A 24,547-nucleotide genomic window follows, 5' to 3' on the forward strand; every position below is an offset into this window, starting at 1 on the left:
AAAACTCTTTTCAAAGCCAGATGTGAGAGGAAAGTCTAAATAAGATCTAATAACAAACTGGCAACCAAACGCCAAAAATTTTACAAAATAATAAATATAAGGGACAAGAGTTAGCTTTTGGTATTATTGGAATAACCAATATATGGCCTGCACATCTGGTTTCATTACACATGACAGGAAAATATCTGTTTTTCAAATGAAGCAATGAATAGAGCAATATTTTCTCATTTAAAGATCCCCTCCAGACGTGTATTAAGACATAAAAAAATTCTCTGCTTGGAACAATAATGTGTGTCTAATATGAATTTTCCAGAAAAAGGTATAATTACCATGTTAAAATCCTTAAAATGGCAACTACTCCTTCTCCCTCATTAAAAATCTAGAATCTATAAATATGTAAATATATTTCATTTCAGAAGTTTTCCTGTTGTCTCCTACATCTCTGTAAAGTTCATTCTCAGTGTTTGTGCACTGCAGGCTTCAAGTTTCCACGTCACACTTGTGTAAGTTGCATCTGGACCAGGATTGGCTCCAAAGTAGTTGGGATGTCACAAATCCTGCTCGTAGGGCCAGCCCTTAAAATCGAATGTTCAATGAACTCAGAGAGACTTTCCACTTTCAGCAGATTAATGTGAAAACAGCCTTCAAGAGTCAAACTCTGCACATACATCATTCTGCATAGTGAAGCTCAAACATCCAACTGTAGGAACAAGAAGAAAAACACATGTTTGGCTGGAAGGGGACTTTAAGGATAATATTCTTACTACTTTTATTGATACTATCAGATTTCAACTTTTGTTCCTTAAATTCCATCATTGTATCCACATCCAATTTGCTGATCCCTCTTTAACTGTTTGGCCTTACTCCATGGAAATCTGCAGATGCATCATAGATACCTCAGCTTTTCCTCTAGTCCACAAAGACCTCTAGTCTATTCTTACTTGGATGTGTGGCTCCAGGTTTGATCTCAATGGCAGAGCGGCTCCAGCTGTCCTTCTCCACCTGAGACATCCTCTCACGGGTCATCTGGTAGGAGTCATCCGTGGCACACACTGTGATCTTGTCCTGGATGATACCTTGACCTTCCAGCTGCTCATGGCCGTCACTGCAAAACAAAAACACAGTTATTGAACCGCAGAGCTTTCCGCAGACTGTACTGTGAACACTACAAAGACATAAGCTATCTCAGAGCAGCATACCAATATGGACTCCACACAGCATAACGTGGCTTTGTGGTCAAAGCTGGCTAAAAGAGGTCTATGGTTACTGTATGTTATGTCACAGTCTGTATATAGCCCTGCAGCCCTCTACATGTGAGAAAGTCAGATATCCTGGGTCAAAGCAGGATAGAGCCTGTGGAAAACCTCCAGGATTAGCTTGGCTCCTGACAGCACACTTGCAAAACAAGGATCATCTTGGACAAAAGTAAAAAGTTTAATACATCAACCTGGCCTGCATTAATGCTGTGAATAAATCAGGGATTTCCTGCACTGCCAAAGTCAGTTTTATATATTTAAAAAAATAGGAGCTATTTCCCCACCTGCCTTTAGCCCAATTCTAGAGCCAAACAGTTATATACATGTGACCACTGATCATTTCTCCTCTTCATCCTCTAAATATCTAAACAAATGCAGGAGGAGCAACAGCAAGATCTCGCTCTTCACCAGTTATACTGTTGCTTTTGGCTCCTGCAGCTGACTGGAACCAGAACTAGTTTGAATTCAGACCGCAGCTAGCCATCTGGCAGCAGGAGGCAGCAACAGAGCATAACCCTCAGTTTCCATGCATATCCACTCCATAAACAAGGCATCACGGGTCTCAGTAATGAAAGGGTCAGCCCAGAAATACACAGGAAATTACAATAGCCCCATCCTGTGTACAGCATGCAGTGAGCTAACCGTCTCTTATGATATCTTCAGAGGTGTAAGCACACAGACAGCTGACGAATCATGAAAATAGATGTGGTGAAAGGCTGCTGACCTATAAAGATAATAAAAAGTTATGGTCTGGGGTCAATTATGCCACAACCAGTAGATCAGATCAACATCTAAAATTGTTGGAACAGATATACCTGGGGCCTTAGCTAACCTTTACTGAATCAACTTTTGCAGTATAAATTTGCCAAAATTCTTTGCTGATCTATGTGGAAAAAAAAGATTTCTAGATAGTTTTCACAGGAGCTCAAATCAGGATCTTGGATAAGACAAAAAAATAGTTGAGCTCGGTGTAAAATGTTGATAAGAAATAAATTAAAGAGTGCTTTATTTACTCTTTAATGTAAAGACATACAGTATAAAGGATAACAAGTATCTTTCTACTGTTCACCTTCATACCTTGAAACATATTGATGGATGCAGTCAAAGCTGGCTTGAGGTTGGTCTTTGCTGTCACTGGATAAGTAGAAGGAGAAGACGCGAAGAGCAGTTGGCGACTCTGATGTGGGAGCAGGGATCTTGATGTACTAAGAAGAAAACACAGAAAAAGGAAGAAGAAAAGTCAGATTCACCAAAACCACATAAACATTTGATATTTCTAATCAGATTGTCTGTATAAACAGATTATTTGTGTATATTAACAGGTTATTCCAACCCAAGTAATCCAACTCTACTTGTTTGTACATGAACATGTTAAGTAAAAAAAAAGGTTATATTGTTTTACCGGCCTGATAACAGCCAGCTGCCTTAACTTGTAAATGTTTTCCTGAGACCTCTCGAGTTCATGCGTCTTTTGTTATCTTTTGAAACTGTCAACTTATTGTAGGGAAAAGCAATTATCTACTCAGCAGAATTTCAGACGCCAACTCTGATGCCAAAAGCATTGTAGCCAAGAACACATGACTGTCCAAAATCATGGTTTTTGCAATCAACATAAATCAATGAAGTTTATTTCTTCACAACTTTCAGCCCACTGCAAAGACTGGACTCTGGCAAATGAAGTTAAGGTCTGAAAAGGACAGTTAATCCTGAAATAATTATACTAAAAGCCTGCTAGTAGTTCCTTGATGTGGCACTGGTCATTACAGATAAAAAATAGTGTTGAATGGAATATACTGACAATTTAAAAATGTGTGGTACCATACCAGTAGGAAAGGCCACAGGGCCAATGAAGTTTTACTAATTTATCTTGTTGGGAACATGAATGTGTGCAACAAATTTCATGGATGACATCTCAATAGATTGTGTAAAAAGCTGACATTTTTGGCCTGAAGATGCCATAAGAGGAAGGTTCATAGCGCCTTTCTAGTCTTTCGACCACTTTCAAAGCACTTTATAATACATGTCAACATTCATCCATTCACACAGACATTCTTACACTGACTGGCATAGGCTGCCATGCAAGGTGCCAACCTGCTCATCAGGATCTAATCTAAAGCATATTCACACACAGACACCACTGGCGCAGCCATCGGGAGCAATTTGGGGTTCAATATCTTGCCCAAGGACACTTCCATATGTGGACTGGAGGAGCCAGGGATCCAACCTCCAATCTTCCGATTAGTGGACAACCCGCTCTGCCTCCTGAGCCACAGCCGCCCTCTGTGGAGCATGAATGTGCCCATTAAACTTTATAGCATGACCATCAGACTGAGAGATTTCTTGGGTGGAAATTTTGGTGTGATGGTAGCAGAACAGGAAAGGTCAGGGAGTCAGCAAAGACAGCCAGACATACCCACTGACCCACCAACATTTACCATCCTTGACTACTCACTGATAGTTGTTCAAGTTGAAAATATCAACTTGAACAAGTTGGTATAAAAAAGAAAACACCATTTTAAGTCATTTCACCTCATCTATCTCCAAACAGAAGCTAACAGGCTACTTCCTCATCTGTCATTACCACATATGTTTGTTTTCCTTACTGATGAGCATTTGTGCAAGTGGTAATACCACCACTATACAGGAGACCCATTTTTGTTGTATACATGTTCAACCCACCTAGGAACCTGTCCATGTGACCTGTCATAGGTTAAGGCCGTGTTCAGAACACTCATTTGAATGGGGGCAGTAGGCTCATGCGGGGGGTTGCCAATGCACACGACTCAACAAAAAAACGCAGCGGTCGTCAGACAAAAAGTTGAACTTTTGGCGCAACACAACCCGACATCATCTGGTAAGCTGCTGCATTGGCCAATCACATACATAGAAGTGCACATTCCTGGTGGATTATTTGTAACATGTATGCTGTATTTAACTGTTTACCAAGCGATCGTTGCAACAAAAGATAAAACATTCGCCGCCGTCATAACTTTCCAGAGTTGCAAAATCTTGTCTGTGAGTATTACAAACAGCTTTGCAGTGTTTTGGCTTCTGATAAACACACACATATACATGTACACACACACACACACACACACACATACATATACATATATATATATATATATATATATATATACATATTATAGATATTATTCTATCTGCAACTCCAACTGGACTTCCTGGATCTTATTTAATTGTCTCACCAGTACCTCAAACAACACGCCCTCACCACTGCAGGTCCTTATACTGTTTTAACGCTGGGCAGTTTTCAGTCTGAACGTCTAATACATTCAAGTCTACATCCGTGTTTTCATACATAACACAAATAAACAACAAAATTACATTAAAAAAATGTGTCTGAGTGCCTCATTTACATTCCGCAAAGATCCTGATATCAGATGTCATGCTTTTGAGTCTTGTGTCAGTAGGGTACACAAATGCCCTAATCATTGTCACTGAGTAGATAAAGAGGGCTTGGAAACAACAAACTAAGCACTTGAATATGATTGATGAGCTGTGGAGAAATATTGAAATTAAATTTTAGGTCATCTATGCCTTCAAGAAAGGATTGGGAAACAGCAATCCAGCACTTGCTCCATCTTTGTTTTCACAGCGAGGCATTGCATGTGAGCACACACATTTAAATACCTAACGCACACACACACATGCATGCACACACACACACACACACACACAAAACGGTCTAGAGTGAGACTTTGTGCCGCTCTGTAACTTTAAATAAATCTCCTTGGGTAAACAGTGTTTTTAAGAGTCCGCTCCACTGAGGCGTCCATGAGATCTCCTGGCAGACTCAGTGGAGCGCAGCAGAGCCAAGGCTGCAACCTCCAGGGCAGACAAATGCACACACGAACACACAGAGAGACATATAATAACAGATCAGGAAAAATGAAGATCAGAAAAAAGGATCTACACTGATTTGACCACTGAAAAACATGTAATTGCACGTCTATGAAAGCAGGATTCTGAAATACTTTATTCAGAGCTTTCACATTCAGATCAGTTGAGTCTCCCAGGACTCTTAAAGTTACTTCATTGGTATTTTAATTTCACTTTATGGAAAATTTGCAGCTATTTAAGAGTACATGAAAGAGTTCTTTTGAGGGCACATGCGTGAGAATAAGACTGACTGAACAGAGAAAGAGGCACAAGCTAGTCAGGAGCTACAGCTGAGACAGCAAGAAAAATGTCAGAGTGAAACATCCCCGTACAGAGGAGATCCACGCTGTCACCACATGTATCCTTCACTGCCTTCTAACAGTGGGGGGGGGATGGGGGGTCAACAGTTTCACAACAATCCCATTCTTCATGCTACAGGCAGCTGTGCCATCCTTTTTGGGTGGGAAGCGGCTTTAAGCGTTAAGGTATCACGGGGGATTTCCTATCCTTTCTCCTATTGTGCTCCTATGCTCCCACATGGCTCTGGTCTCGTTTTTTTCAAACATACTTGGCCAATCATGTCCAGTTCCTGCTCTGATTTTCCCACCTGGATGTGTGCATGTGACACTAGCATCCACAGAGGCTGCAGTGCGGCAGCTGGGCAGTATAATCTTAAATTTACAGTATGTTTGAATATTGAACAGTTAAAATATGTGGTAACACTTTATGGTAAGGGTACGTAGCCTTACCATAAAGTGTTACCAAATAAAGGTATGGTTTAAATTAAGTGAGATTCTGAATGGTATATATTTATCTATTCCCTGTATAATATCCTTACACTACTGGCTTTTATTAAAGCTGTTATATTAACAAACAATCAAATTACTCCGCCTTATGTGAAAGGGGTTGCTGGTAATCACGAACCACCAGATTATTATCACCTGACTCTGCAGTTAACCTCAACTCTATGTAGTGTTTTAACATCTTTCAGCTCATTGTTTTGGTTATACGGTCAGCAACTTGACTGTTTGGCTCAATCTCGCAGCATCATTTTTAGTGGCAAAAGACAGATATTTTCAGCAAAAAAGCTCTGTTGAACCTACCGTATTCTACCTAATCAGCACCAAGACAGACAGAGCAAGTTAGCGACTAGCTTGTGAACGTAGTCGAGCATTTAGCAGCTTAAGAAGCAGATATTTCCCTCAAAGTCTGAGCTAAAAATGAGAGTGAATACTAGGTTTACATTGATCAGGTGGCCAGAAACACATCTCCAAATGAATGCTAATGTTACACCGTATCAGCTAGATAAGTAAATAAGCAAACTTGTTTGCCAACAATTTTTTCATATCAACTTCCAAGGTGATAATATGTCAGCATTGTGTTGTTGTGAGCTTATTTTATTTCTACTGACCCCAAGTAGTCAAACAATCTGGTAATGCAGGTTTAAGGACGACAACTTGTCAGTGACTGAGGCTACTTGCATTGGAGCTGTAGCACACACTCAGAAATTCCTCATACTTTCCAACATGAAATGATAAAAGAGGTTGCTTGTATTGGCACTTTTGACAACAGTTGCCCTGCATGGTCTCCAGATAACTGTATTCTAGTTGACTTTTTTAAAAATCAAACTATGGATAAAATAATTTCTCTGTGGTGCTGCAATTCTTCACCCAACATTTCCTAGCATGCAAATGTGCCTTTGTCTTAGCCTAAGCTCAAGTGCTTTCTTTGGCCTTCCAGTAACATTGCCTAATTTATTGTAACAGCTAATGCACGTCATGGCTCATAATGTATCTCTACCAGTGAATCAGAGTACCAACAATTCTCAACTTGTTACATTTAAATAATTACAATTATTTGTTAATTAGATATTCATATTACTAATGATGAAACTATAATATTTTTTCAACTTTAATTGCATGATTGAAACTGTGTTTAAGTTGTGAGGATTGTGACATCCACTATATGGAAGAAAAACTGTAAATGCAGGAGTCAAATAACATTTTAATAAGAGTTGTGAGGTTCTTGATCCCTACTCTACTGAATGTGAGAGAAACACCATTTATGTATTTATTTGTACTGTGTTTTTGTTTTTGACTGTTGCACAGCAGGAACAACACTGAACGTCCACCCAAACTAGGAATCAGAGAGTTTTTTTTAATGCAATCATGCTCACAGGATAAATTGTTCCCTAATAAACCAATGTTTAACTTGTTAAACATTAACAAATGTCCTGATGATGGTCAGGTAAACAAGCTGTCATTTCAAACATTTTTTTAAAATTCCATTTCTGCTTACAAAGGCGATCTGAACATGATAGAAAGTTTAATGAATGAATGTTTAAAAAAGGTTGTGAACTCAGTCTGAACTAATAGTTTTGTGAATGCTGCTCAGCCCACACATTAAGTAGGTTGGCCAACTGCTTCTCTGTTCTTTTTCAAAAGTCACTTCAAATGTTTTTACGTAAATGTGCAACAAAGCAACACAGACGTTGGCTCTATTCTCTTATCAGCCTGCTCCACATGTCTTTACACGCAGGCTTTCACTGTAGGAATTTATACAAACTATATACAGCTGAGCTCTGATAGCGCTGAAAGATATATACCAGATTGCATGTCGCTGCGCAGGTGGATCTCCTCAGTGTCTGACATTTTAATGCGTGTCTTGGTCTGGATTATGTAATATTTGCCTGTGGGCAGCCCTTCAATGATACACTCTTACAGCCTGTAGGTTAATCCTGGATGTGTCATTGTTTGTGTGAGACAGAGGTCAAAAAACATGCGTAGATATCATCACACTGGAGTGGATTATTTCTCACCATGAGACAATTTTTTTTTAACATTTCACAAGATTATGCACATTTTTTTAATGACCACTTAGTCATATCCATTAACTAAACATTTAAAGTCTTGTTATTTAAACAGCCACTATGGTGACAGTGATATAAATACAGCTGTCTCAGCAAACACTAACTGCTTGCTCATCTTTGTCAGTCCAAGCATCTTACACCTCCCAATCTGTTCAAGCAATCTACCTCTTCTGATTAACAAAATTACTAACTACTACTAAACTACTACTAAAGTACTAACTTTAAATTAGTTGTGAAACCAGAGGAATAGTTGGTAGTTTGAGCCTCACAAAACAACAGTTCATATTTTAGTTCTTTGAGAACTGAGGTTTGAGATAATCTTATCCCTACTAGTCCTAAAATGATTACCTAATAAATCAATTACTTCATCCAACAGAAAAACTAATTAAACAGTTTTGATAATCAAGTGATCTTTTAAAGTTGCTTATAAGTACTGCAAAAGGTGTCGCTTGTAAACCCACAAAGATAATCAGAAGAAAGTTAGCATGCTAACATGCAACATAAAGATAGTATACATTGTAAACATTACCCCTGGGACACACTGGATGCGTGAGCAGCGCGTGTGCGTCGCGGGACCTCTTGCTTTTCATTTCGGTGCCCATGTAAACAGGTTAGAGCGGCCACACTGCCCGCCCAGGCTGAAAACTAGAAAGATAGGGCTGCCAGTGACAGAAGTGCCGCAGCAGACATGCTTCCTGTGTGGATGCTGCAAGCGTGAGAGACACAGCAGTTCAGCGACGCACACACACTGCTGAGGTTCAGGCATCCAGTGTGTCCAAGGCGTTATATCTGCTGAACATCAGCATGTTAGCATAACTTTGTGTTGTTTTACGTTGTTTTACTGAGGTGCAATACAGTCTAATCAATGTTGTTCCAGCCACAGCAGGTTTTCAGGAAAAAAGCCCTTAACACCACACTACCAGCACACAGTAGGGCTGCCAAAATTGGCCAAAAATGACGTTTGATTATTCCCTCTAAAAAAACACATGGGTTTGAACCATTCGAATATCTATTTTTGGGCATTATGTCCATATGAGGGCAAAACAATACAAGAAAAGAAATAAGTACTTGAATAGGTATATTTATTTCAACATAAACACATCTTTTAAAAGATCCACATACCTACACATTACAAAACAATCAAATAAAATAATGTCCTATACCAAAAAACTGCATTTAAAGGCCGTAGACGTCTCTCTCACTGCGCTGTGGTTTCTGTTAAAGTGAGAACTGAAAACGAGCTGTCTCTCGGAGCGAGATCAAACGAATGATTCGCGACTAATATATTATTCGGTAGCCTAATTTTTATACAGGTTAGTTAATATTCATACTGATTACCATAATCTGAAGTATTTCCTAATGGGGCTTTTTGGATTGCTCAGAGTGCAAATCACTCTCTCTGTGGCCAAGTTGGGTTGTGAACTCTCTGCCATCATTTCAACGCGGTCGTTGTTGTTGAATTATTCGCTCATTTCAACTTGACCTTCATTTCATTTTCAATCAATGAAAGTGACGTTATATGACTCCTGTCCGTCATGCAGCGCATTCAGTGCAGCAGCCCAGGCCCACACGAGAACTCACAAGGCAGACAGCTACAGTAGTGCTGCTTTTTTGTTTTTCAGGAGTTGAATATTCATTTTCACAATCGAATGTGTTTGTTTGTTTTTTACAAATTGATTATATAATCGAATTTAGTATATTTGTTGACAGCCTTAGCACACAAAGTTAGCTGAAGTTAGCAAAGTTAGCATTTAGCAGCTAAAGAGCCAGGTATTTACCCCAGGAAATGGTGGAGACCAAAACAGAGCGAAACGGAGAGTGAATATTGGACTTACATTCAACTGGTGGACTAGTGATTATCCCCCACTCCCATTATTGCAAAAACGTGCAACGTTATCTAACTCCCTTTTATCAAATACCAGGATTAACTGTTTTTTTTAGTTCCATACCATTTTAAATTGAATAAGCTATCTCTAGGATTGGGACTCTTGTTCGGACAAAACAATCGGAAGACTTAAAATTTATGCCACCTCTGTCTATAATGATAAAAATCATTAGTGCAACAAAAAAAAAACACAAAATCCTATGAAAAAGATGCAGGGCTTACACTAAGTTTTGGTGACCATTTGCCTGTTGAGGCAACAAAGTAGATAAATGAAAGGTTCACTGTCTACCTGGCAAATGCTGCTCATGTGGATTACTTAAATAGAGGCTTGTTGCTTGTTTTGAGCTCCACTTCCAGTCAAATCCAACTTTCACATTAAGTGTGATTAGTATTTCCTGGGAGGTATTAGAAAAGTAATGATCTGGACAAATGCCACTTCACAAGAACATAGTGGGAGCTTATCTGTAAAATGTAAGAACCCAACAAAACAAAGTCATAAAACGACACTGGACTTGTTTAAACTCAACCTTGAAATCCTCTCTGAGTTTACACTGACTAAAAGCACAAGGCTGCACAGGAATGTTTTTTTTTTTTGCAGCAGCAGCAGCAGCATTAGTTTTTGTAAGAGCTGGAAAGCCTGTGAGTTCACACATCTCACATATCATCTGCAGACACATTGTACATCTAGGTAGAAATTTAATGTTTTAAATAAGTTATAACTGAATTGTTATGCTTATTAAGAGAAGCCTGTGCCACTTTCAAGAATTAAAAAGACAAAGACATGATTCTGTCAGTGAGGGGATCATCAGAGGACATTTCCTCCAATCTCCCTCCACAGTAACAATTAATTATTTATGGACTCTGTGTTCACTGGATTGATGTGTGCCGTCACAGGATTCCAGCTGTTATAAATGCCCAGTGAGTGCACTGAGCAGCACTCGCTGGCATTTAGCCAGAGATGGCTGCTCATATGACCTCCACGGGCAGACTTCTAGACCCCCACTGTGCAAACTACAACAAGCACTCTCGTTCCCAGCTGCTGGGGCCCGCACCAAAGCACGTTCTCCTGAGAGCCACACATGGCAATTCAAACCCAGAGAGGCGCTATTACAAAGGACTTGGCTCTTAAAGAATTCAACTGACCATGCATAATGAAATATTTATTGTCTTCCTTTCAAGTAAAATATTCAGGGAATCTGTGGGCTGCTCCTGATCTTTGCGATTGTCAAATAAAAGAAAACCGGAACAACAAAACAAAACATCAAACGTAGACAAAGTTACCAAGATGGTTAATTGTAAATACACACACTAGCAAGAGTCCATTCTTATGAAATTAATGTAATAAAAAACTTAGGAGTGACGTATGACCTCAGTAATGCTCAGTGACCCCAGAGGCCAAAATGTGAAGGGGCAAACCAAGACGAGCCTGAATCTGACAACTGTTTCCACATATGATTCATTGTTTTAACCCAAACCGTGGCCCCTGATGCCGACTCACTTCACCCATTCACTTCCAGACGAGCCTGAACCTTCCTCTGTCCCCCTCTACACATTCCCTATTTTCATTTTAATTAGCGCAGTAAAGAACAACTCTTCCAACTCTTTTCTGTGCTACCTCGGTCTGTCAGTCTGCCTCCACGTCTCTCTGTCTGTCTCTCTCTTCATAAATCTCTCTCTCTCGAAGGCATTACTCTTGGCGTAGGCCTGTCTGTTCATCTGTTTTCTTCGTCTGCAAACTTCACTACACTTTTTACTTCACTCCTTTCACATTTTGTAATTTCCATCGACACAAGCCTGCAGAGAAAAAGGAAAATTAGTAGTCTTACTACATGTGCGGCTGTTGGTGGTCCACAGAAAAAATGAACAGTTTTAAATGCTAGTGTAATTTATCCCACCCTATCAGGTGCAATAAAGCTCACAGGAAAGAGACACCAATCGATCATGATCTGTGCGTGTCCACACAGTCCTGAGAAGAAGTCTGATCAGTCTAATTAAGTGAAAACACCTGTGTAGGTGCATCAGTGCACCACTTTAAACAGTATCCATAGCTCACGGGTGAAATGCAAACCAAACAAAACCATACTGCTGTAACTAATAGGATCTTCTTGTATTAACTTCACTTGAATGTCACTTTCTGACTTCCTGTTTGTTTCTATACTGACTGAACTGAGCAGGACACTCCCTCCATTTCACACACACATAAATCAGCACACATCTATTCCCTAAGGCCTCCACAATGTTTGTGCATGATCTTGCTATATTAATCATGTTATAATTTAGCTGAATAAATGTGAAGACATTTCAACTTTTCACCCCATCAGCTTATGTAAGGGAACACTGCAGCAGCAGATTTAAGATTTGGTGAGTCGTTACTTGCAGTTTCCTGGGCTCTTTAGGGTGTTCTGTGCTGAAAGGTACCACTGTGAGAAAACCAGAAATACTAGTATGGGCAGTGATATCTGTGATCTGTGATTGTGTGTTTACACTTAATTGTGCATCAATATGCCTGCTTGTGGGTCTGAGGCTATGGTGTTAACGGTCTTTGATACAGGGGGAACAGGATCAAAACAGCAGGTTTTTCTATGCATGCCATGTCTGCTCTGCTCATTTACTGCATTTACAATCAAATGAAAGTATTTCTCTGCCAACCTTTTTTGCCATCAGTTTACATCTACTCACTAAAAACTAGCCTGATAATAGGGCTGAAGTGATATTTTGTTTCACTCTATTTATTCACTATTTGAATCTCCGCCCAAATCTCTACTTTGCTCACTGACTCAGAGGTCTGCAATCAGACTCAATGAATACAATATTTCTGAAGATTTCTTCTGTTTAAGATTAAACAATATAAGATGAGATGATGGCTCGTCAGTTTTTCTTCCTTACATTTGATAATGATGCTTTTCTTCATACTGACCTACAATATTAACACCACGATTATTGTCAATAACCAAATTAAGGTAATAACTCCATTTTCCCCTGACTTCCCCAATAACCCCAAAAGCAATAACACCAGTTTACATGAGTTGTTTGATTGATCAAGAAATACATTGACAGATTGACAAAAAAATCTTGCTTACTTCAATTTTGACCAAGTTAATTTGTTTACATAACAGTTGCAATAACCGGAGTATAGTAATCTGGTTACAAATCTAATCATTAGTGTGCATGTACACCCACTGAGTGAGATGAGACACAAGTACAAGCCTTGCTCAACAGGATCACCCTACATATGATTTAAAATTTTCTCCTGAGAAATACTTCCCAGCCGTTGCCATGTAACACTGAACACATAATGCTGCCATTTCTAAAAAATTCAGCACTTTAGGTTTTGACTCAGTCAAAATGAGTTGAAATCATAAATGTCTCCACACATTGGAGACATGGACGGGAAAGGCTAATTTTCCTGACTTTATCAAACTATAAAGTCAATTGAACAAAAACTGTGAGAGACTGCTGTCGGTGCACAGGGCTTATGTTTCCTGCTAGCTTTTGGTTGAATGTGGGGTCTGGGTGTAGATCTCATGCAGCCTATTGTTTCCACATCCTCTGCAGTCTGAGTAATGGCCTTCTGAAAACAGGCTGTCTTTTGTTCTGGCCTCCTCGGCTCCAGAGTGGGATGCCATGGCACTGCTTCCCCTTTCTGGTTGATAGGAGGAGAGGGAGGAGGTGCAGGAGGAGGAGAAGGAGGGAGTGAAACCTGTCGCCACCACCGCTGTCTGCTAACAGCAGGAGGCAAGTCACTCTGGGCTGGGTGCTAATGCAAACTCGGTGCATGTGTGTGTGTGTCTGTGTTAATCCAGCGTGAGCAAAGGGAGGCTCAGCTCCAGCTCCTCTCACCGGGGTGTAATCAGCATTACTGCCACTCATAAGCCTGAGGAGGGAGAAAGGCCAAAGTCGAGCTATCAGCCAAACATCTTCGCCACTGGCTTAGAGACACACACAGAGACAGACACACACACACACACACACACACACACACACACACACACACACACACACACACACACACACACACACACACACACACGCTCAGACAGACAGCCAGCCAACCAGCCAGCCAGCCACCACCCTCATCCTCACCACACTTCAGTAAACACTACTTCTCATCATCTCATCACAAACAAAAGAGCAGAATCGTTCCCAGGGCCACAAGTTGACACATGCCATTTAAGACGAGCCCCCACCACAACGTAGGACAGCGATACGAAACACAATGTGCGTCTGTGTCTCTGGCCGACTGGAAGAGAGAGGGACGGGACACGGCGAAGAAGGAGCAGAACATACAAAGAGAGAAACAGGGATTTTGCGTGTTTTTATGATCCTACAGTCAATTAGCCGACGCTTCGAGCAACGCGGTGTCTTCTCTCTAGCTGAGCTCCACATTCTGGCACTAGGTGATTAATGTGGCTGCCTTCAGTGGGAGACAGTGCATGTAATCAAGCCCGAGCCTGTAATCACCTTCCACTCCTTTTCATTTGCAATTTCACAGAGGGCCAGAGCTGCTGCCAGAGCTGCAAGCTCCTGTACTGGGGGAGAGGAAGTTGGGTATAGAGGGGGAGGGCGGAAAGGAGGGGTGCTGTGCCACAAGCATCCCCTGAGGTTTCCCCCTCTAATGCCAAGAATGATACGTCTCTGGCAGGTGCCCGAGGGCCAAACTGTCAACTTCAACAAATTGTGGGTCACCGTGCCCCGACAAAAGCCCCTCCTTCTATCCCCCGAAGCAAGGTGGGATCTTACACAGAATGCTATCTTTCCAGACATGTAGGGCCATACCATGACACATGTGTGGGGAAAACAAGTGCCCTTTTATGCCTCATTAGCTTATGGTGTGGATTTTCACATGAGGGAGGGAATTAGACGGGACACGTTCCTCGGCGAGCCAAGATGTGCTCCATATCTCCAAGCTGCTTAATCAGACAGAGAACGCATTTTCCAGCACTGCAGCTGGATCTCTGAGGGCGCTTGTCTTCGTCTTGCACTCACACGTTCGCTAAATAAACATGTAATCCGGTGGGTGCACGCAAGATTTTCATTCTCGGCTTTTTAGAAAAAAAAAAAAGTAGCAAGCTATAACCACCAGTGTTTAAAACATCATAATCCCTCAACAATTTTCCCATTGTGGGCACTCACTGATTAACGTGATCTGAGAGAAAACAACACACATTTATCACAAGTGACACACACAACATATACAGTATACTGAAGAGATTACTGAAATGCAGTGAAAGCTCTTTTGTAATGTGAAAATATACACATGCTTATATTCTTAATTGCCCTACATCTTTTCACGTGCTGTTAAATACTTTTTAATTTCATGTTTCAAAATGATTTATGCTCAAATTACACACAGCTTTGATATCTATGACTTTGATTATTCAGCTTCTTCTGTACTCGTACCAAAACATAATTTATCCTAATGTAAAATACAGACCACATAAAAGTCTAGACTCTAAAACTTTGGTCATGGTTGAATAACTATGTGTACAACAGAAGTTGTTTGCAGCTCTCTCCATTTTAGTCTCCACTCCATTAGATCCACAGCAGGGAAGCTTCTATCATGTTGGGCACAAACAAACCCTCGGGGCAGGCCACAGCACATCTGGACTGACTGTAATGCGTTAGGCTGAAAAACCCGATTCATTTTGGGTGATCCAAGCAGGGTGACAACACACAGGCTGCATTCCCCTGCTCATTGTTATTCAAATCAGCGGAGACAACACACAATCAGGGGGGACTCTGGGGATCTGAGCATAGGCAGCCTAAACACACACAGACAGACAAAAAACCTACACACTCACTCACACACATAGAAAGTGACCAATATTCTCTCATTCTCTCGCACTCTTTTGTAGGCACAGACAAACCAAATAAACAAACACACACACACACACACACCACACATTGAGGGTCCTCAGGGGATCCACTCTGGTCCTGCCAGGGTAAAGACTGCTGCACAATGGGCAGAGGGGGCAGGACAGGAAAAAGGAGGTGGGACATGAATAAATCATGCCTTTAGGGCCACACAGGACACATAAACGCATAAAAAAAAAACCCAACCAGATCCACACCCATGTTATAGCATGCAAATTCAAACACTTAACACATAAAAATGCATGCATACATGCACAGAATTTAGCATATCAGTCACACATCAGCATCCAGGGTGTGTGTGTTGTCTCTTTTAAATTACACACACAGAAAATGTGGGACTACAACCTGGGAATGTGAGGGGGAAATTAGCAGGCCAGAGTTCATGTCATCTGCCTGGCTATTACTGCAACTAAAGTGTGCCAGTGATACACACACACACACACACACAAACACTCATGAATGTCTGAGTCAGACAGACAGGGAAAGCTAATGCAAACTGAAGGCACGATGCCTCACGCTGTAATCAAGAGCATTATAGCTCCTGTAATTACCTCTAAACATTCATTTGGCTAATAACTTCAGTGCTACATATAGCGAGGGGTGTGAAATTCTCTGCATCACAATGACGCCACAGGTGCAAAAATGAACTGTCATGATGTAAAACCTCACCCAAACAGACCTAGGCCTCACACAGGTCCCCCAACATGTTTTATGTTAGTATTGATTGGTGTTTTCAATACTGTATTTGATGCAGTAATGTGCTGAAATCTCACCAGCACCGTCTTTGTTGAGAAAAAGTATCATATAAATCAATGTAATTCAAAATTTTATTCTCTCCTTTTGTTTTAAAAGCTTTCTCTCTCCTGCTTTGGGTACCAGACAATACTAGCAAACTGCTTGTCCTTAGTAAACTAGATTTCTATTTCAAAACACTTTCTTTTACAGCAACATTTATTTCTCCAATCAAATGGGCTGAATCCAACCATCCTGCCAGGTTTTATGGCCAACCAACTACTTCTCAGCACAAACTCTGTCCCGCAGCTTAGTGTGTAGACTAAAGACCTGAAGCTGTGGATTAGATCTGCAGCTTTTCTTCTAATTTAATGCCAGACATATTCCTGTCGACGCCCGGTGCCTCGTTGGAGTTGCAGTCGGGATCTACAGAGCCAGACAAAAAAAAAAAACAGCAGCTGACCTCCAACACCTGACCCTCAAGCAGAGTACTGCTTCTCAATCCTGTGGTATCATGACAGTTTGTGCAGGAGCTAGTTTGGACATGTTACAGAAACTTCCTGGAATAATCAGAAAGTGCCAACCACTAGACCATAATAAAAGTATTAACAATATACAAAAAGTAGAAATGAATTTGACTTGAGAGAGATATAAAGAATGCTGAAAAAGACTGGAAAAAGCCATTTTTCAGGTGCAACACGTAATCAGTTAAAACTAAAATTCAGACAAGGTAAAAGGAACACACACTCCACTATCACACACACTTAAAACCACTCTCTTAACCACACAAGCCCCCTTACAAAACTCACCACCTCTCAGCTCGTCTTGTCAAGACAGGAAGGGGGTTGCAACTCTTTCCAAGCCCGTGCAATTAGCATTGACTGAAAGTAAACTATTCCCCAAGGACACTGCTGCTCTTCACTTCAGTCTAAACATGCATAGTTCAGGCTACATACTAAAGATTATGGTTCAAATTCAAAAGCCCGAGAACACTACTGATGTAGTCATGTCTTTGTTTATTACACACACACTCACACACAGTATTAAAGTGTATTTTCCTACAGGAAAACAAGGTGCAAAAGGCTAATCTGCGTCACTGAGGGCTCTTCATTTGACTTAGAAGTCCTCTCTCCACTGTTGACTCTGGCTTTGTCAGCGTATGTGTGTGTGTGTGTGTGTGTGTGTGTGCACTTCTCCCTCCCTCCCTCCTATCCTTTTCCCAGCGCCGCTCACTGACCTAACAAAGCTTCTCCACAGTCACCAGCCTGACCCAGTAACCTGCATGCCTCCTATCTGCTGGAGACGACCAGCTATAAGCTCCCATCTGAGCGCTCCCACTGGTGCAGTATACAGTATATGATGGGCTATGTGAGCCAACAGCCATTGGTGACAAACAAACGCTTCTTTTGAAATAAAAAACAAACATGACATACACCTTTATTTGAAGAAACGTGCAAAATAAAAGTGATGAGTTGCCTTCTTAACAAAAGCACTGTTTCATCATCTGATAATGGTTTAATCCACTTAAAGAAATAAGATAAAGCCTTGTGGGACGCAGACGAGTTAAATAACAAAAGTGATTAAGCCACCTGAAACTTAAGCTGCCAGTGCTTTACTGTTTGATTGGATTTATGACAAGATTAGACTTAATGTGCACAATAAACTGAACTTGTAGCAAAAAACTTACCCCTTGGTTTCCTTTGAAACAAATGGATGGTTCACTTGGTAAAGATCCCTGAGGAGAAAGAAAGACAGATTAAATCTTACAGGAAGAACGGGATTGGTTGTGTTATAGTTGCACATATTCAGGGAAGTCTGTAATCTAAACATAATTATGCTTTAATGTAAAGTTACACATCTTAAACGCCTGTGTGCTGCTAATGGTCTCCACTACTGGAGCTCATTATGAGACAAACTAGCGGACTTGTCAATTAGATAACCAGGCAGACTGCTGGCTCTCTCTCTCTCTCTCACTCTCTCTCTCCCTCTCTTTACTTTGAAGCACAAGGAAGGTTTCCCAGCATATAGCTGACGGGTTAGTCTTTCCCGACAATCACAGGTTTCACGTCCCGGTATGCGATGCAGAAATGCAGCCAATAACTGACTCAGGGGGTAACGCAGTTAGAATAACTGTGAACTTGCTTGAGCGACTCTCATTTATTTACTTATATATTTAAAGACAGACTAAAGGTTATAGAAATATAAAAAGGCTTTTAAAAAAATATACACAACGGAGCAGTAATTTAACCAAGTGTAACAGTTCAACAAATTAGAAAAGAGGAGAAGCACAAGCGACAACTTTGACAAGTGTTGCTTGTGTGTTTATCTCGGTACCTTGATGTTTTGGTAAGCCTCCAGCGCTCTGATAGCCGTGTCCGTGAGCTTGACATGGTACAGCGTCCTGTTGGGGCTGTTTTTGTTATTTTTTCCACAGGAGAGCCCATAGTGGTGCTCTTGCCTGAGCGAAGCCATCGCTGGCTTTTCTCTCTGCCCCGCAATTAAAGCAGCTTTCCTCTCTCAGCCCTCAGCTCAACACTCTGCCTCCTACGTCACCGTGTGGGCGGGGCTCAGCGAAGACAACTGTATCTCTATTTATACAATAAATATATATATACAATATGTAATTACCACATCCTCATTATGACATCTTTTTCTTTATTCTTTTCATAGTTGGTTGCTCTTTGTTAGTCCCAGACACACCGTCTGTAGGATTACTGTTGAATTTATGTGCTCCTTCTTTAATATTAAAGGTGCAGTGTGTAGGATTTAGTGGCATCTAGCAGAATGGATTTGGCAGAAATGGAATATAATATTTATAAGTATGTTTTAATTAGTGTATAATCACCTGGAAATAAGAATCATTATGTTTTTGTTACCTTAGAATGAGCCCTTTGTATCTAAATAGGAAACGGGTCCTCTGCCATGGAGCACCGCCATATTTCTACAGTAGCATAGAAAAGACTGACCAGACAAACCAAACACTGGCTCCAGAGAGGGACTTACACATTTTTTGCAAGTTTCACAGCCACCGTAGATTCTCCTACATGCTTGGAAGGAGAGGGGGAGGGGTATTCAGTTGGTTGCAATGTGCAACCTCAATGCTAGATGCCACTAAATCCTACACACTGCACCTTTAAAGCTTCACAAAATCAGCTTTTACATAAACAATGGCTGAAATGACTGTAATGTAAAGTAATGTGAAAGGGCTCACTCATATTGACAAACCTTACAGATTATTATCTCCTCCTTCTCAGCTCTATGGAGCATTTTAGCATCTTTCAGCTCATTGTTTTGGTTTACTGTTTTGGTTCACTCTCACCTGTCTTGTTAACCTTGTTTCCAACAGCAGCAGGCCGCTGTTTTCATCAAAAGCTCTAATGAACCCACTGTATGCTACCTGCCCAACACAACAAACAGCTGACAAAGTTAGCTAGTAGCTGACACACATAGGTGAAGAGCAGATAAGAGTCGTTGAGCAAAACAGAGCTAAAAGGAAAGTGACCATCTGACTTATTTTGTCAGGTGGACAGAAACATGACTCCTAATGAATATTAATGTTGATTAGTGATTGCTCAATGTGTAAATAGGCAACTGTTTGCAAACACATTCACCATATAACCTTCTATGATGATAATATGTCAATGTTATGTTTACAGCTTGTTCTGCTGACTGCAAGTGGCCAAATAATCTATTTGCTTTAACTTTAAAAAAAATCTGATTTAGTACCTAAACAATAGACAGTATTACAGTTACTTAGAGAAAATGGTAAACTTGCAAGGAGATATAATAGAAGGTAAAGCCTGTAAAACTCAAACTCCACCCACCCACTTTATGTTATGGGTGTGTTTATACAATAGTTTGCCAAAGTTTTTTGGCCTTAAATATTAATTCATACACACCATAAAGCATCTCACAGGGGTGCTCTAAGCTGAAATTCATCATTTCCACAGCAAAGATGGAAGACTCGTGATGTAAGGTTAGGTGAAAGCTAGTAATTCATCTAAATCTTCAGGTCTCTTCAAATTTGAGAAGCACCACTAAAGTCCCTGATAACCTGAATTCTCCTTGTGATTCGTGCGCTCATTGTGATAACACAACCCATACTAAAGAGTTCAGACATCCCCAATCAGGACAGACCTTTGATGTAAAGGGACGCATTACTTGCACCACCAGTGGGGTTGTTTACGTGCTGAAATGTGCTTGTGGCTTGATGTGTGTGGGAAAGACAATACGACAATTGAAAATTTGGATTTCAGAACACAAAAGCGCCATTAGGAGACAGGATCTAACTTCTCCTGAAGCAAAATATTTTGTAGAACACAGTCGCACTATTTCTAGTCTATGCTTTTAAAGCAGTGAGAAAGTGAATTTCAATAAACGAGATGGCAATGTGGATCTATTACTTTTGAAACGTGAAGCATTGTGGATACATAAATTAAACACTATCGCCACATGGACTGAATGAAGAGCTAGACTTGAGGTGTTTCCTTACAAGCTAAGTTTAACTGTTATTATTTAGCTTTGATACCATTTGTTGAAAATTCACTGGAATTTGATTCTTTGTTTGTTCTTTTGTCTGGATGGATTTGTTTTGATTTACTCAAAACACAGTGCCACAATGTATAAAGCAAACACAGGTAATAATACAGATGAAACAGATGATGGCTTGATTACTGAATGATATAATTATCCTATAGGATGCCTTGTGTGATGTTTGAAAATGTAGAAAATTTGGTTTTCAACCCATTATTCCTGTTTGAAGATGAAGGCATAAGCTGGAATAGGCTTTGATTCAGCACAATGCTGTTTGAATAAAGAGGAAGTTGATGAAACAAGCAAGTCTGTGTGTGGTCCTCCTCCTTCAAGCAGTCTAAATCTCCAAGTGCACAAACCTGCAAGTTGCAATAAATGCAATATCTTGATTTAGATTTATTTAGATGCATATGAATAAATACATAATGAGAAATGTGTCACTACTTTGTGCAGGCTCTGCTTTGAACTGACTTTACTGGCAGTCAACTAGCTCAGGCCCGACCTAACAAGCCGGTCAACATTTCTAAACAAATAGCAGTCTGTGGTGAATGTGCCAACCATCATATATGTGCCAGGTCAGCTCTGGCAGCCTGCAAATGTGATGAATAAGATAGTTTGTTTGCAAACATCTTCTCTCGAAGCAATTGACATCTTTCAGATATAATTTTACTGGATGTTAGAGAAATTTCTTGATGTTTTTAAGGGAGTCCAGCTTGATGGTGTGTGTACCAGACAGTAACTCTTTATAAAATGTGATTTTATAAAGTACATGTATTACTACATTACTCGCCAAGATGTAAATTGTCAATTGCTGTACAAACAATTGATTGTTGATACTGATGATATGATGTCTTTGCATCACAAGACACTGGTAGTCAAAAAGGAATGAAAGGAATGAATGAACTGTCTATTCAGTTGAACTGTTTTTATTGTAGGTCTATGAGAGCATTCATATTGAGCACTTAGCCAAATAATGAAAGAAAGTTTGAATAATTAGAAAAAATTTGAAATATAGTTTCTACAAATATCTATTATCTTTAGTTTTTACTTAAATGATAATTGGCTGGTTATCTATTTGAAGACCTAAAAGGCTAAAAATAATTTTTTTAAAAAGCGAGAGAAATGAAACAAAAAATTCAACAATCACAATATGGGTCAGTTTGCAAATAATCCTTGGCAGGAAAGATTCTTATCCTGAGGAGTTAATGGGCTTAGTTATCGTAATTTTTGACAGTCTGTCCAACTTTCCCTTGTCTTGCTGGTTGAGGACCATTAGTGAACACAGCTAAAACTGATACCGAACCCACGTCTGGGTAGACCTGTTATCTGTTTTATTATGTATCTTACAGCCCAGCACACATGACCAAGCTGAATGACAGCAAATCTAAGCAACTTAAGTGTTTGCATAACTGTGAGAAAGCGCACTACTGATGGTGGATGGTGAAGCAGATGAGTCTGACAAGTAAGCCTATTTACTTAAATTGCTAAGCTACTCCCTGAATGAAAGTACCTAGCAGGAGGGGGAGGGGTTACTGTGGGTCAGAACAGGTGGTGCTGAATCTTCACATCATGCCTCAGTTCCATGAATCTGAGATTTAGAAAAACCTTGTATCTTCTGATTATCACATAATTCCCTAAAATCCAATAAACCTTGTACTTAAACAAAATATAAATCTGTAAATTCAACTCCTGTGATGATTACATACTGTATAATAATACTTAACACCCACACGCCCTCCCCCCACTAATGCATTTTTGTCCTCTCCTTTAGGTTTCAAGTCGCTCCTCCAACAGCAGTGAGAGATTAACCCATTTGAGCCCCTCCTTCTTCTTTACCTGGCTCGTTTGTCTCATCCACTCATTGTCTGTGGTTTGCCATCTGCTGCATGGGAAAGCGCTGATGCACACCGACCCCCTGGGAGTGACGTTTCACACCTGAGGTCAAAGACTCCCAGGACACCTGCCACTGGCAAGAAGCAGAGTTTGTTCACATTGTACTGTTGTCCTTCATGTTTCCCTTCTTTAGTGCTGAACAGTGTGCGTTGTAAAAATGTAATCTGTCCATAAAATCAACGGCAAAGGTTAAATAATACGGATTACATCACAACTTCACAGAGAGAACATGATGTCTACATGGTCTACATATGGCTCCATTGTGATGGAAATAAAATGAGGTGGCTTACATCTTGTCTATATAGGCTATGAATGTAAATTTTAATAATATGATTATTACAAAGTGATTACACAAACCATGAATGTGAATGTCATGGTGGTGCTAGAGGAAAATAAAATTGTTCTGACACATCATCAGGGAACCATGACTATAAAATTCTGTGCTAATACATCTAATATGTGTTGATATATTTCATTGGAAAATTGAAAATTTGGACCTGCTGCTAGAGGAAATGTCAGGAAGTTTAAAAAGTTTTTATGATTCATCCTCCTAGAACCACATAGTGCAGATAAAAACTTTCAGCCCATTCATCTCAGTACCTCAGGATAGGATGTGGAGAGAGGGGGGTTAGCAGCATGCGTCGCTGTCTTTTGTGATACCTATAAGGAGTCAGAAATGTTCAAATCCTGCACATAGGGGCTTTAATATACCTTGTACAGAATATTATGCACTATGTTAAAACACAAAACCTCATGAATATTTTGTGCAATTACATAGTTCAAAGTTTAACAAACTTTTCTAACACCTCTGCACCTCATATAGGAATATATGTCTGCTCCATTGAGGATTGGCTTTCTAACGTGTTCAAACTGCAGCAATGATGACATAAAATAAGTTCAAGTTCAGTAACGATAGCATAATGTGAATGCAAATCTATCATTTTAGTGAAGTGATAGAATTAGAAAGCTTTGGCTTTGTCAACCAGATGGGTGTGACCCGACAAACCTGATCAGCATTTCTCATTAAGTGTAGAGAGAAACTCCAACCGCCATAAATGTGCAGTTCCCGTCAGTCGCCACCATACAAATGCATATAATAATGGTACATTAGTTCAAAGCATGCTGATTTCAGCTGTAGTCTTCTAGATTTGCCTTTTTCCTACTTGCAGTGTTCATTTATATTGTAAAATATGCTGTCTTCACACACACACACACACACACATTTAGATAAACACATATGCAATTGGTCTGCCTGCTATGATTGAAACACATAAAAACATAAGCACGCACATCACACACACATCTCACACACAGCACACACCCTGTTCAGTCATTGCATGTCTCGCTGTGCAGTAAAATCTGACAAAATGTTCACAGAGACAGTGCAAATGACTCAAAGGCTGAGGTTTAGAAAGGGTGAGTGTGATGTGTGAGGGTGATGTGCACATGCATATTCCAGTGTGGGTGTACACACACACACACACACACACACACACACACACACACACACACACTGTTATTTCAGCTGGCAGGGATGGTGTGTCTAGCAAAGTGAGAAAGCACTTTGAATTTGGGAAAGGTATCAGGTTAGACACACTAACGCCT

At 40.2% G+C, this 24,547-nt stretch overlaps 1 protein-coding gene across 1 annotated transcript in view; it reads right to left on the reverse strand.

The window, feature by feature from the left end:
• Nucleotides 1–19,039, reverse strand: part of LOC122973339 (RNA polymerase II elongation factor ELL2-like) — a 32,738-nt gene extending 13,699 nt beyond the window's left edge. The window contains exons 1-4 of the mRNA XM_044340802.1: nucleotides 18,851–19,039; nucleotides 18,204–18,251; nucleotides 2,334–2,461; nucleotides 942–1,105 (exon numbers count right to left, since the gene is read on the reverse strand). Of these exons, the coding sequence (XP_044196737.1) occupies nucleotides 942–1,105; nucleotides 2,334–2,461; nucleotides 18,204–18,251; nucleotides 18,851–18,988 (478 nt within the window). The 5' untranslated portion in view covers nucleotides 18,989–19,039. The remainder of the gene's footprint in view (nucleotides 1–941; nucleotides 1,106–2,333; nucleotides 2,462–18,203; nucleotides 18,252–18,850) is intronic.
• Nucleotides 19,040–24,547: the final 5,508 nt, after the last annotated feature.

The sequence above is a fragment of the Thunnus albacares genome, chromosome 1 (genome assembly GCF_914725855.1).
Source record: "Thunnus albacares chromosome 1, fThuAlb1.1, whole genome shotgun sequence".
NCBI lineage: Eukaryota > Metazoa > Chordata > Actinopteri > Scombriformes > Scombridae > Thunnus > Thunnus albacares.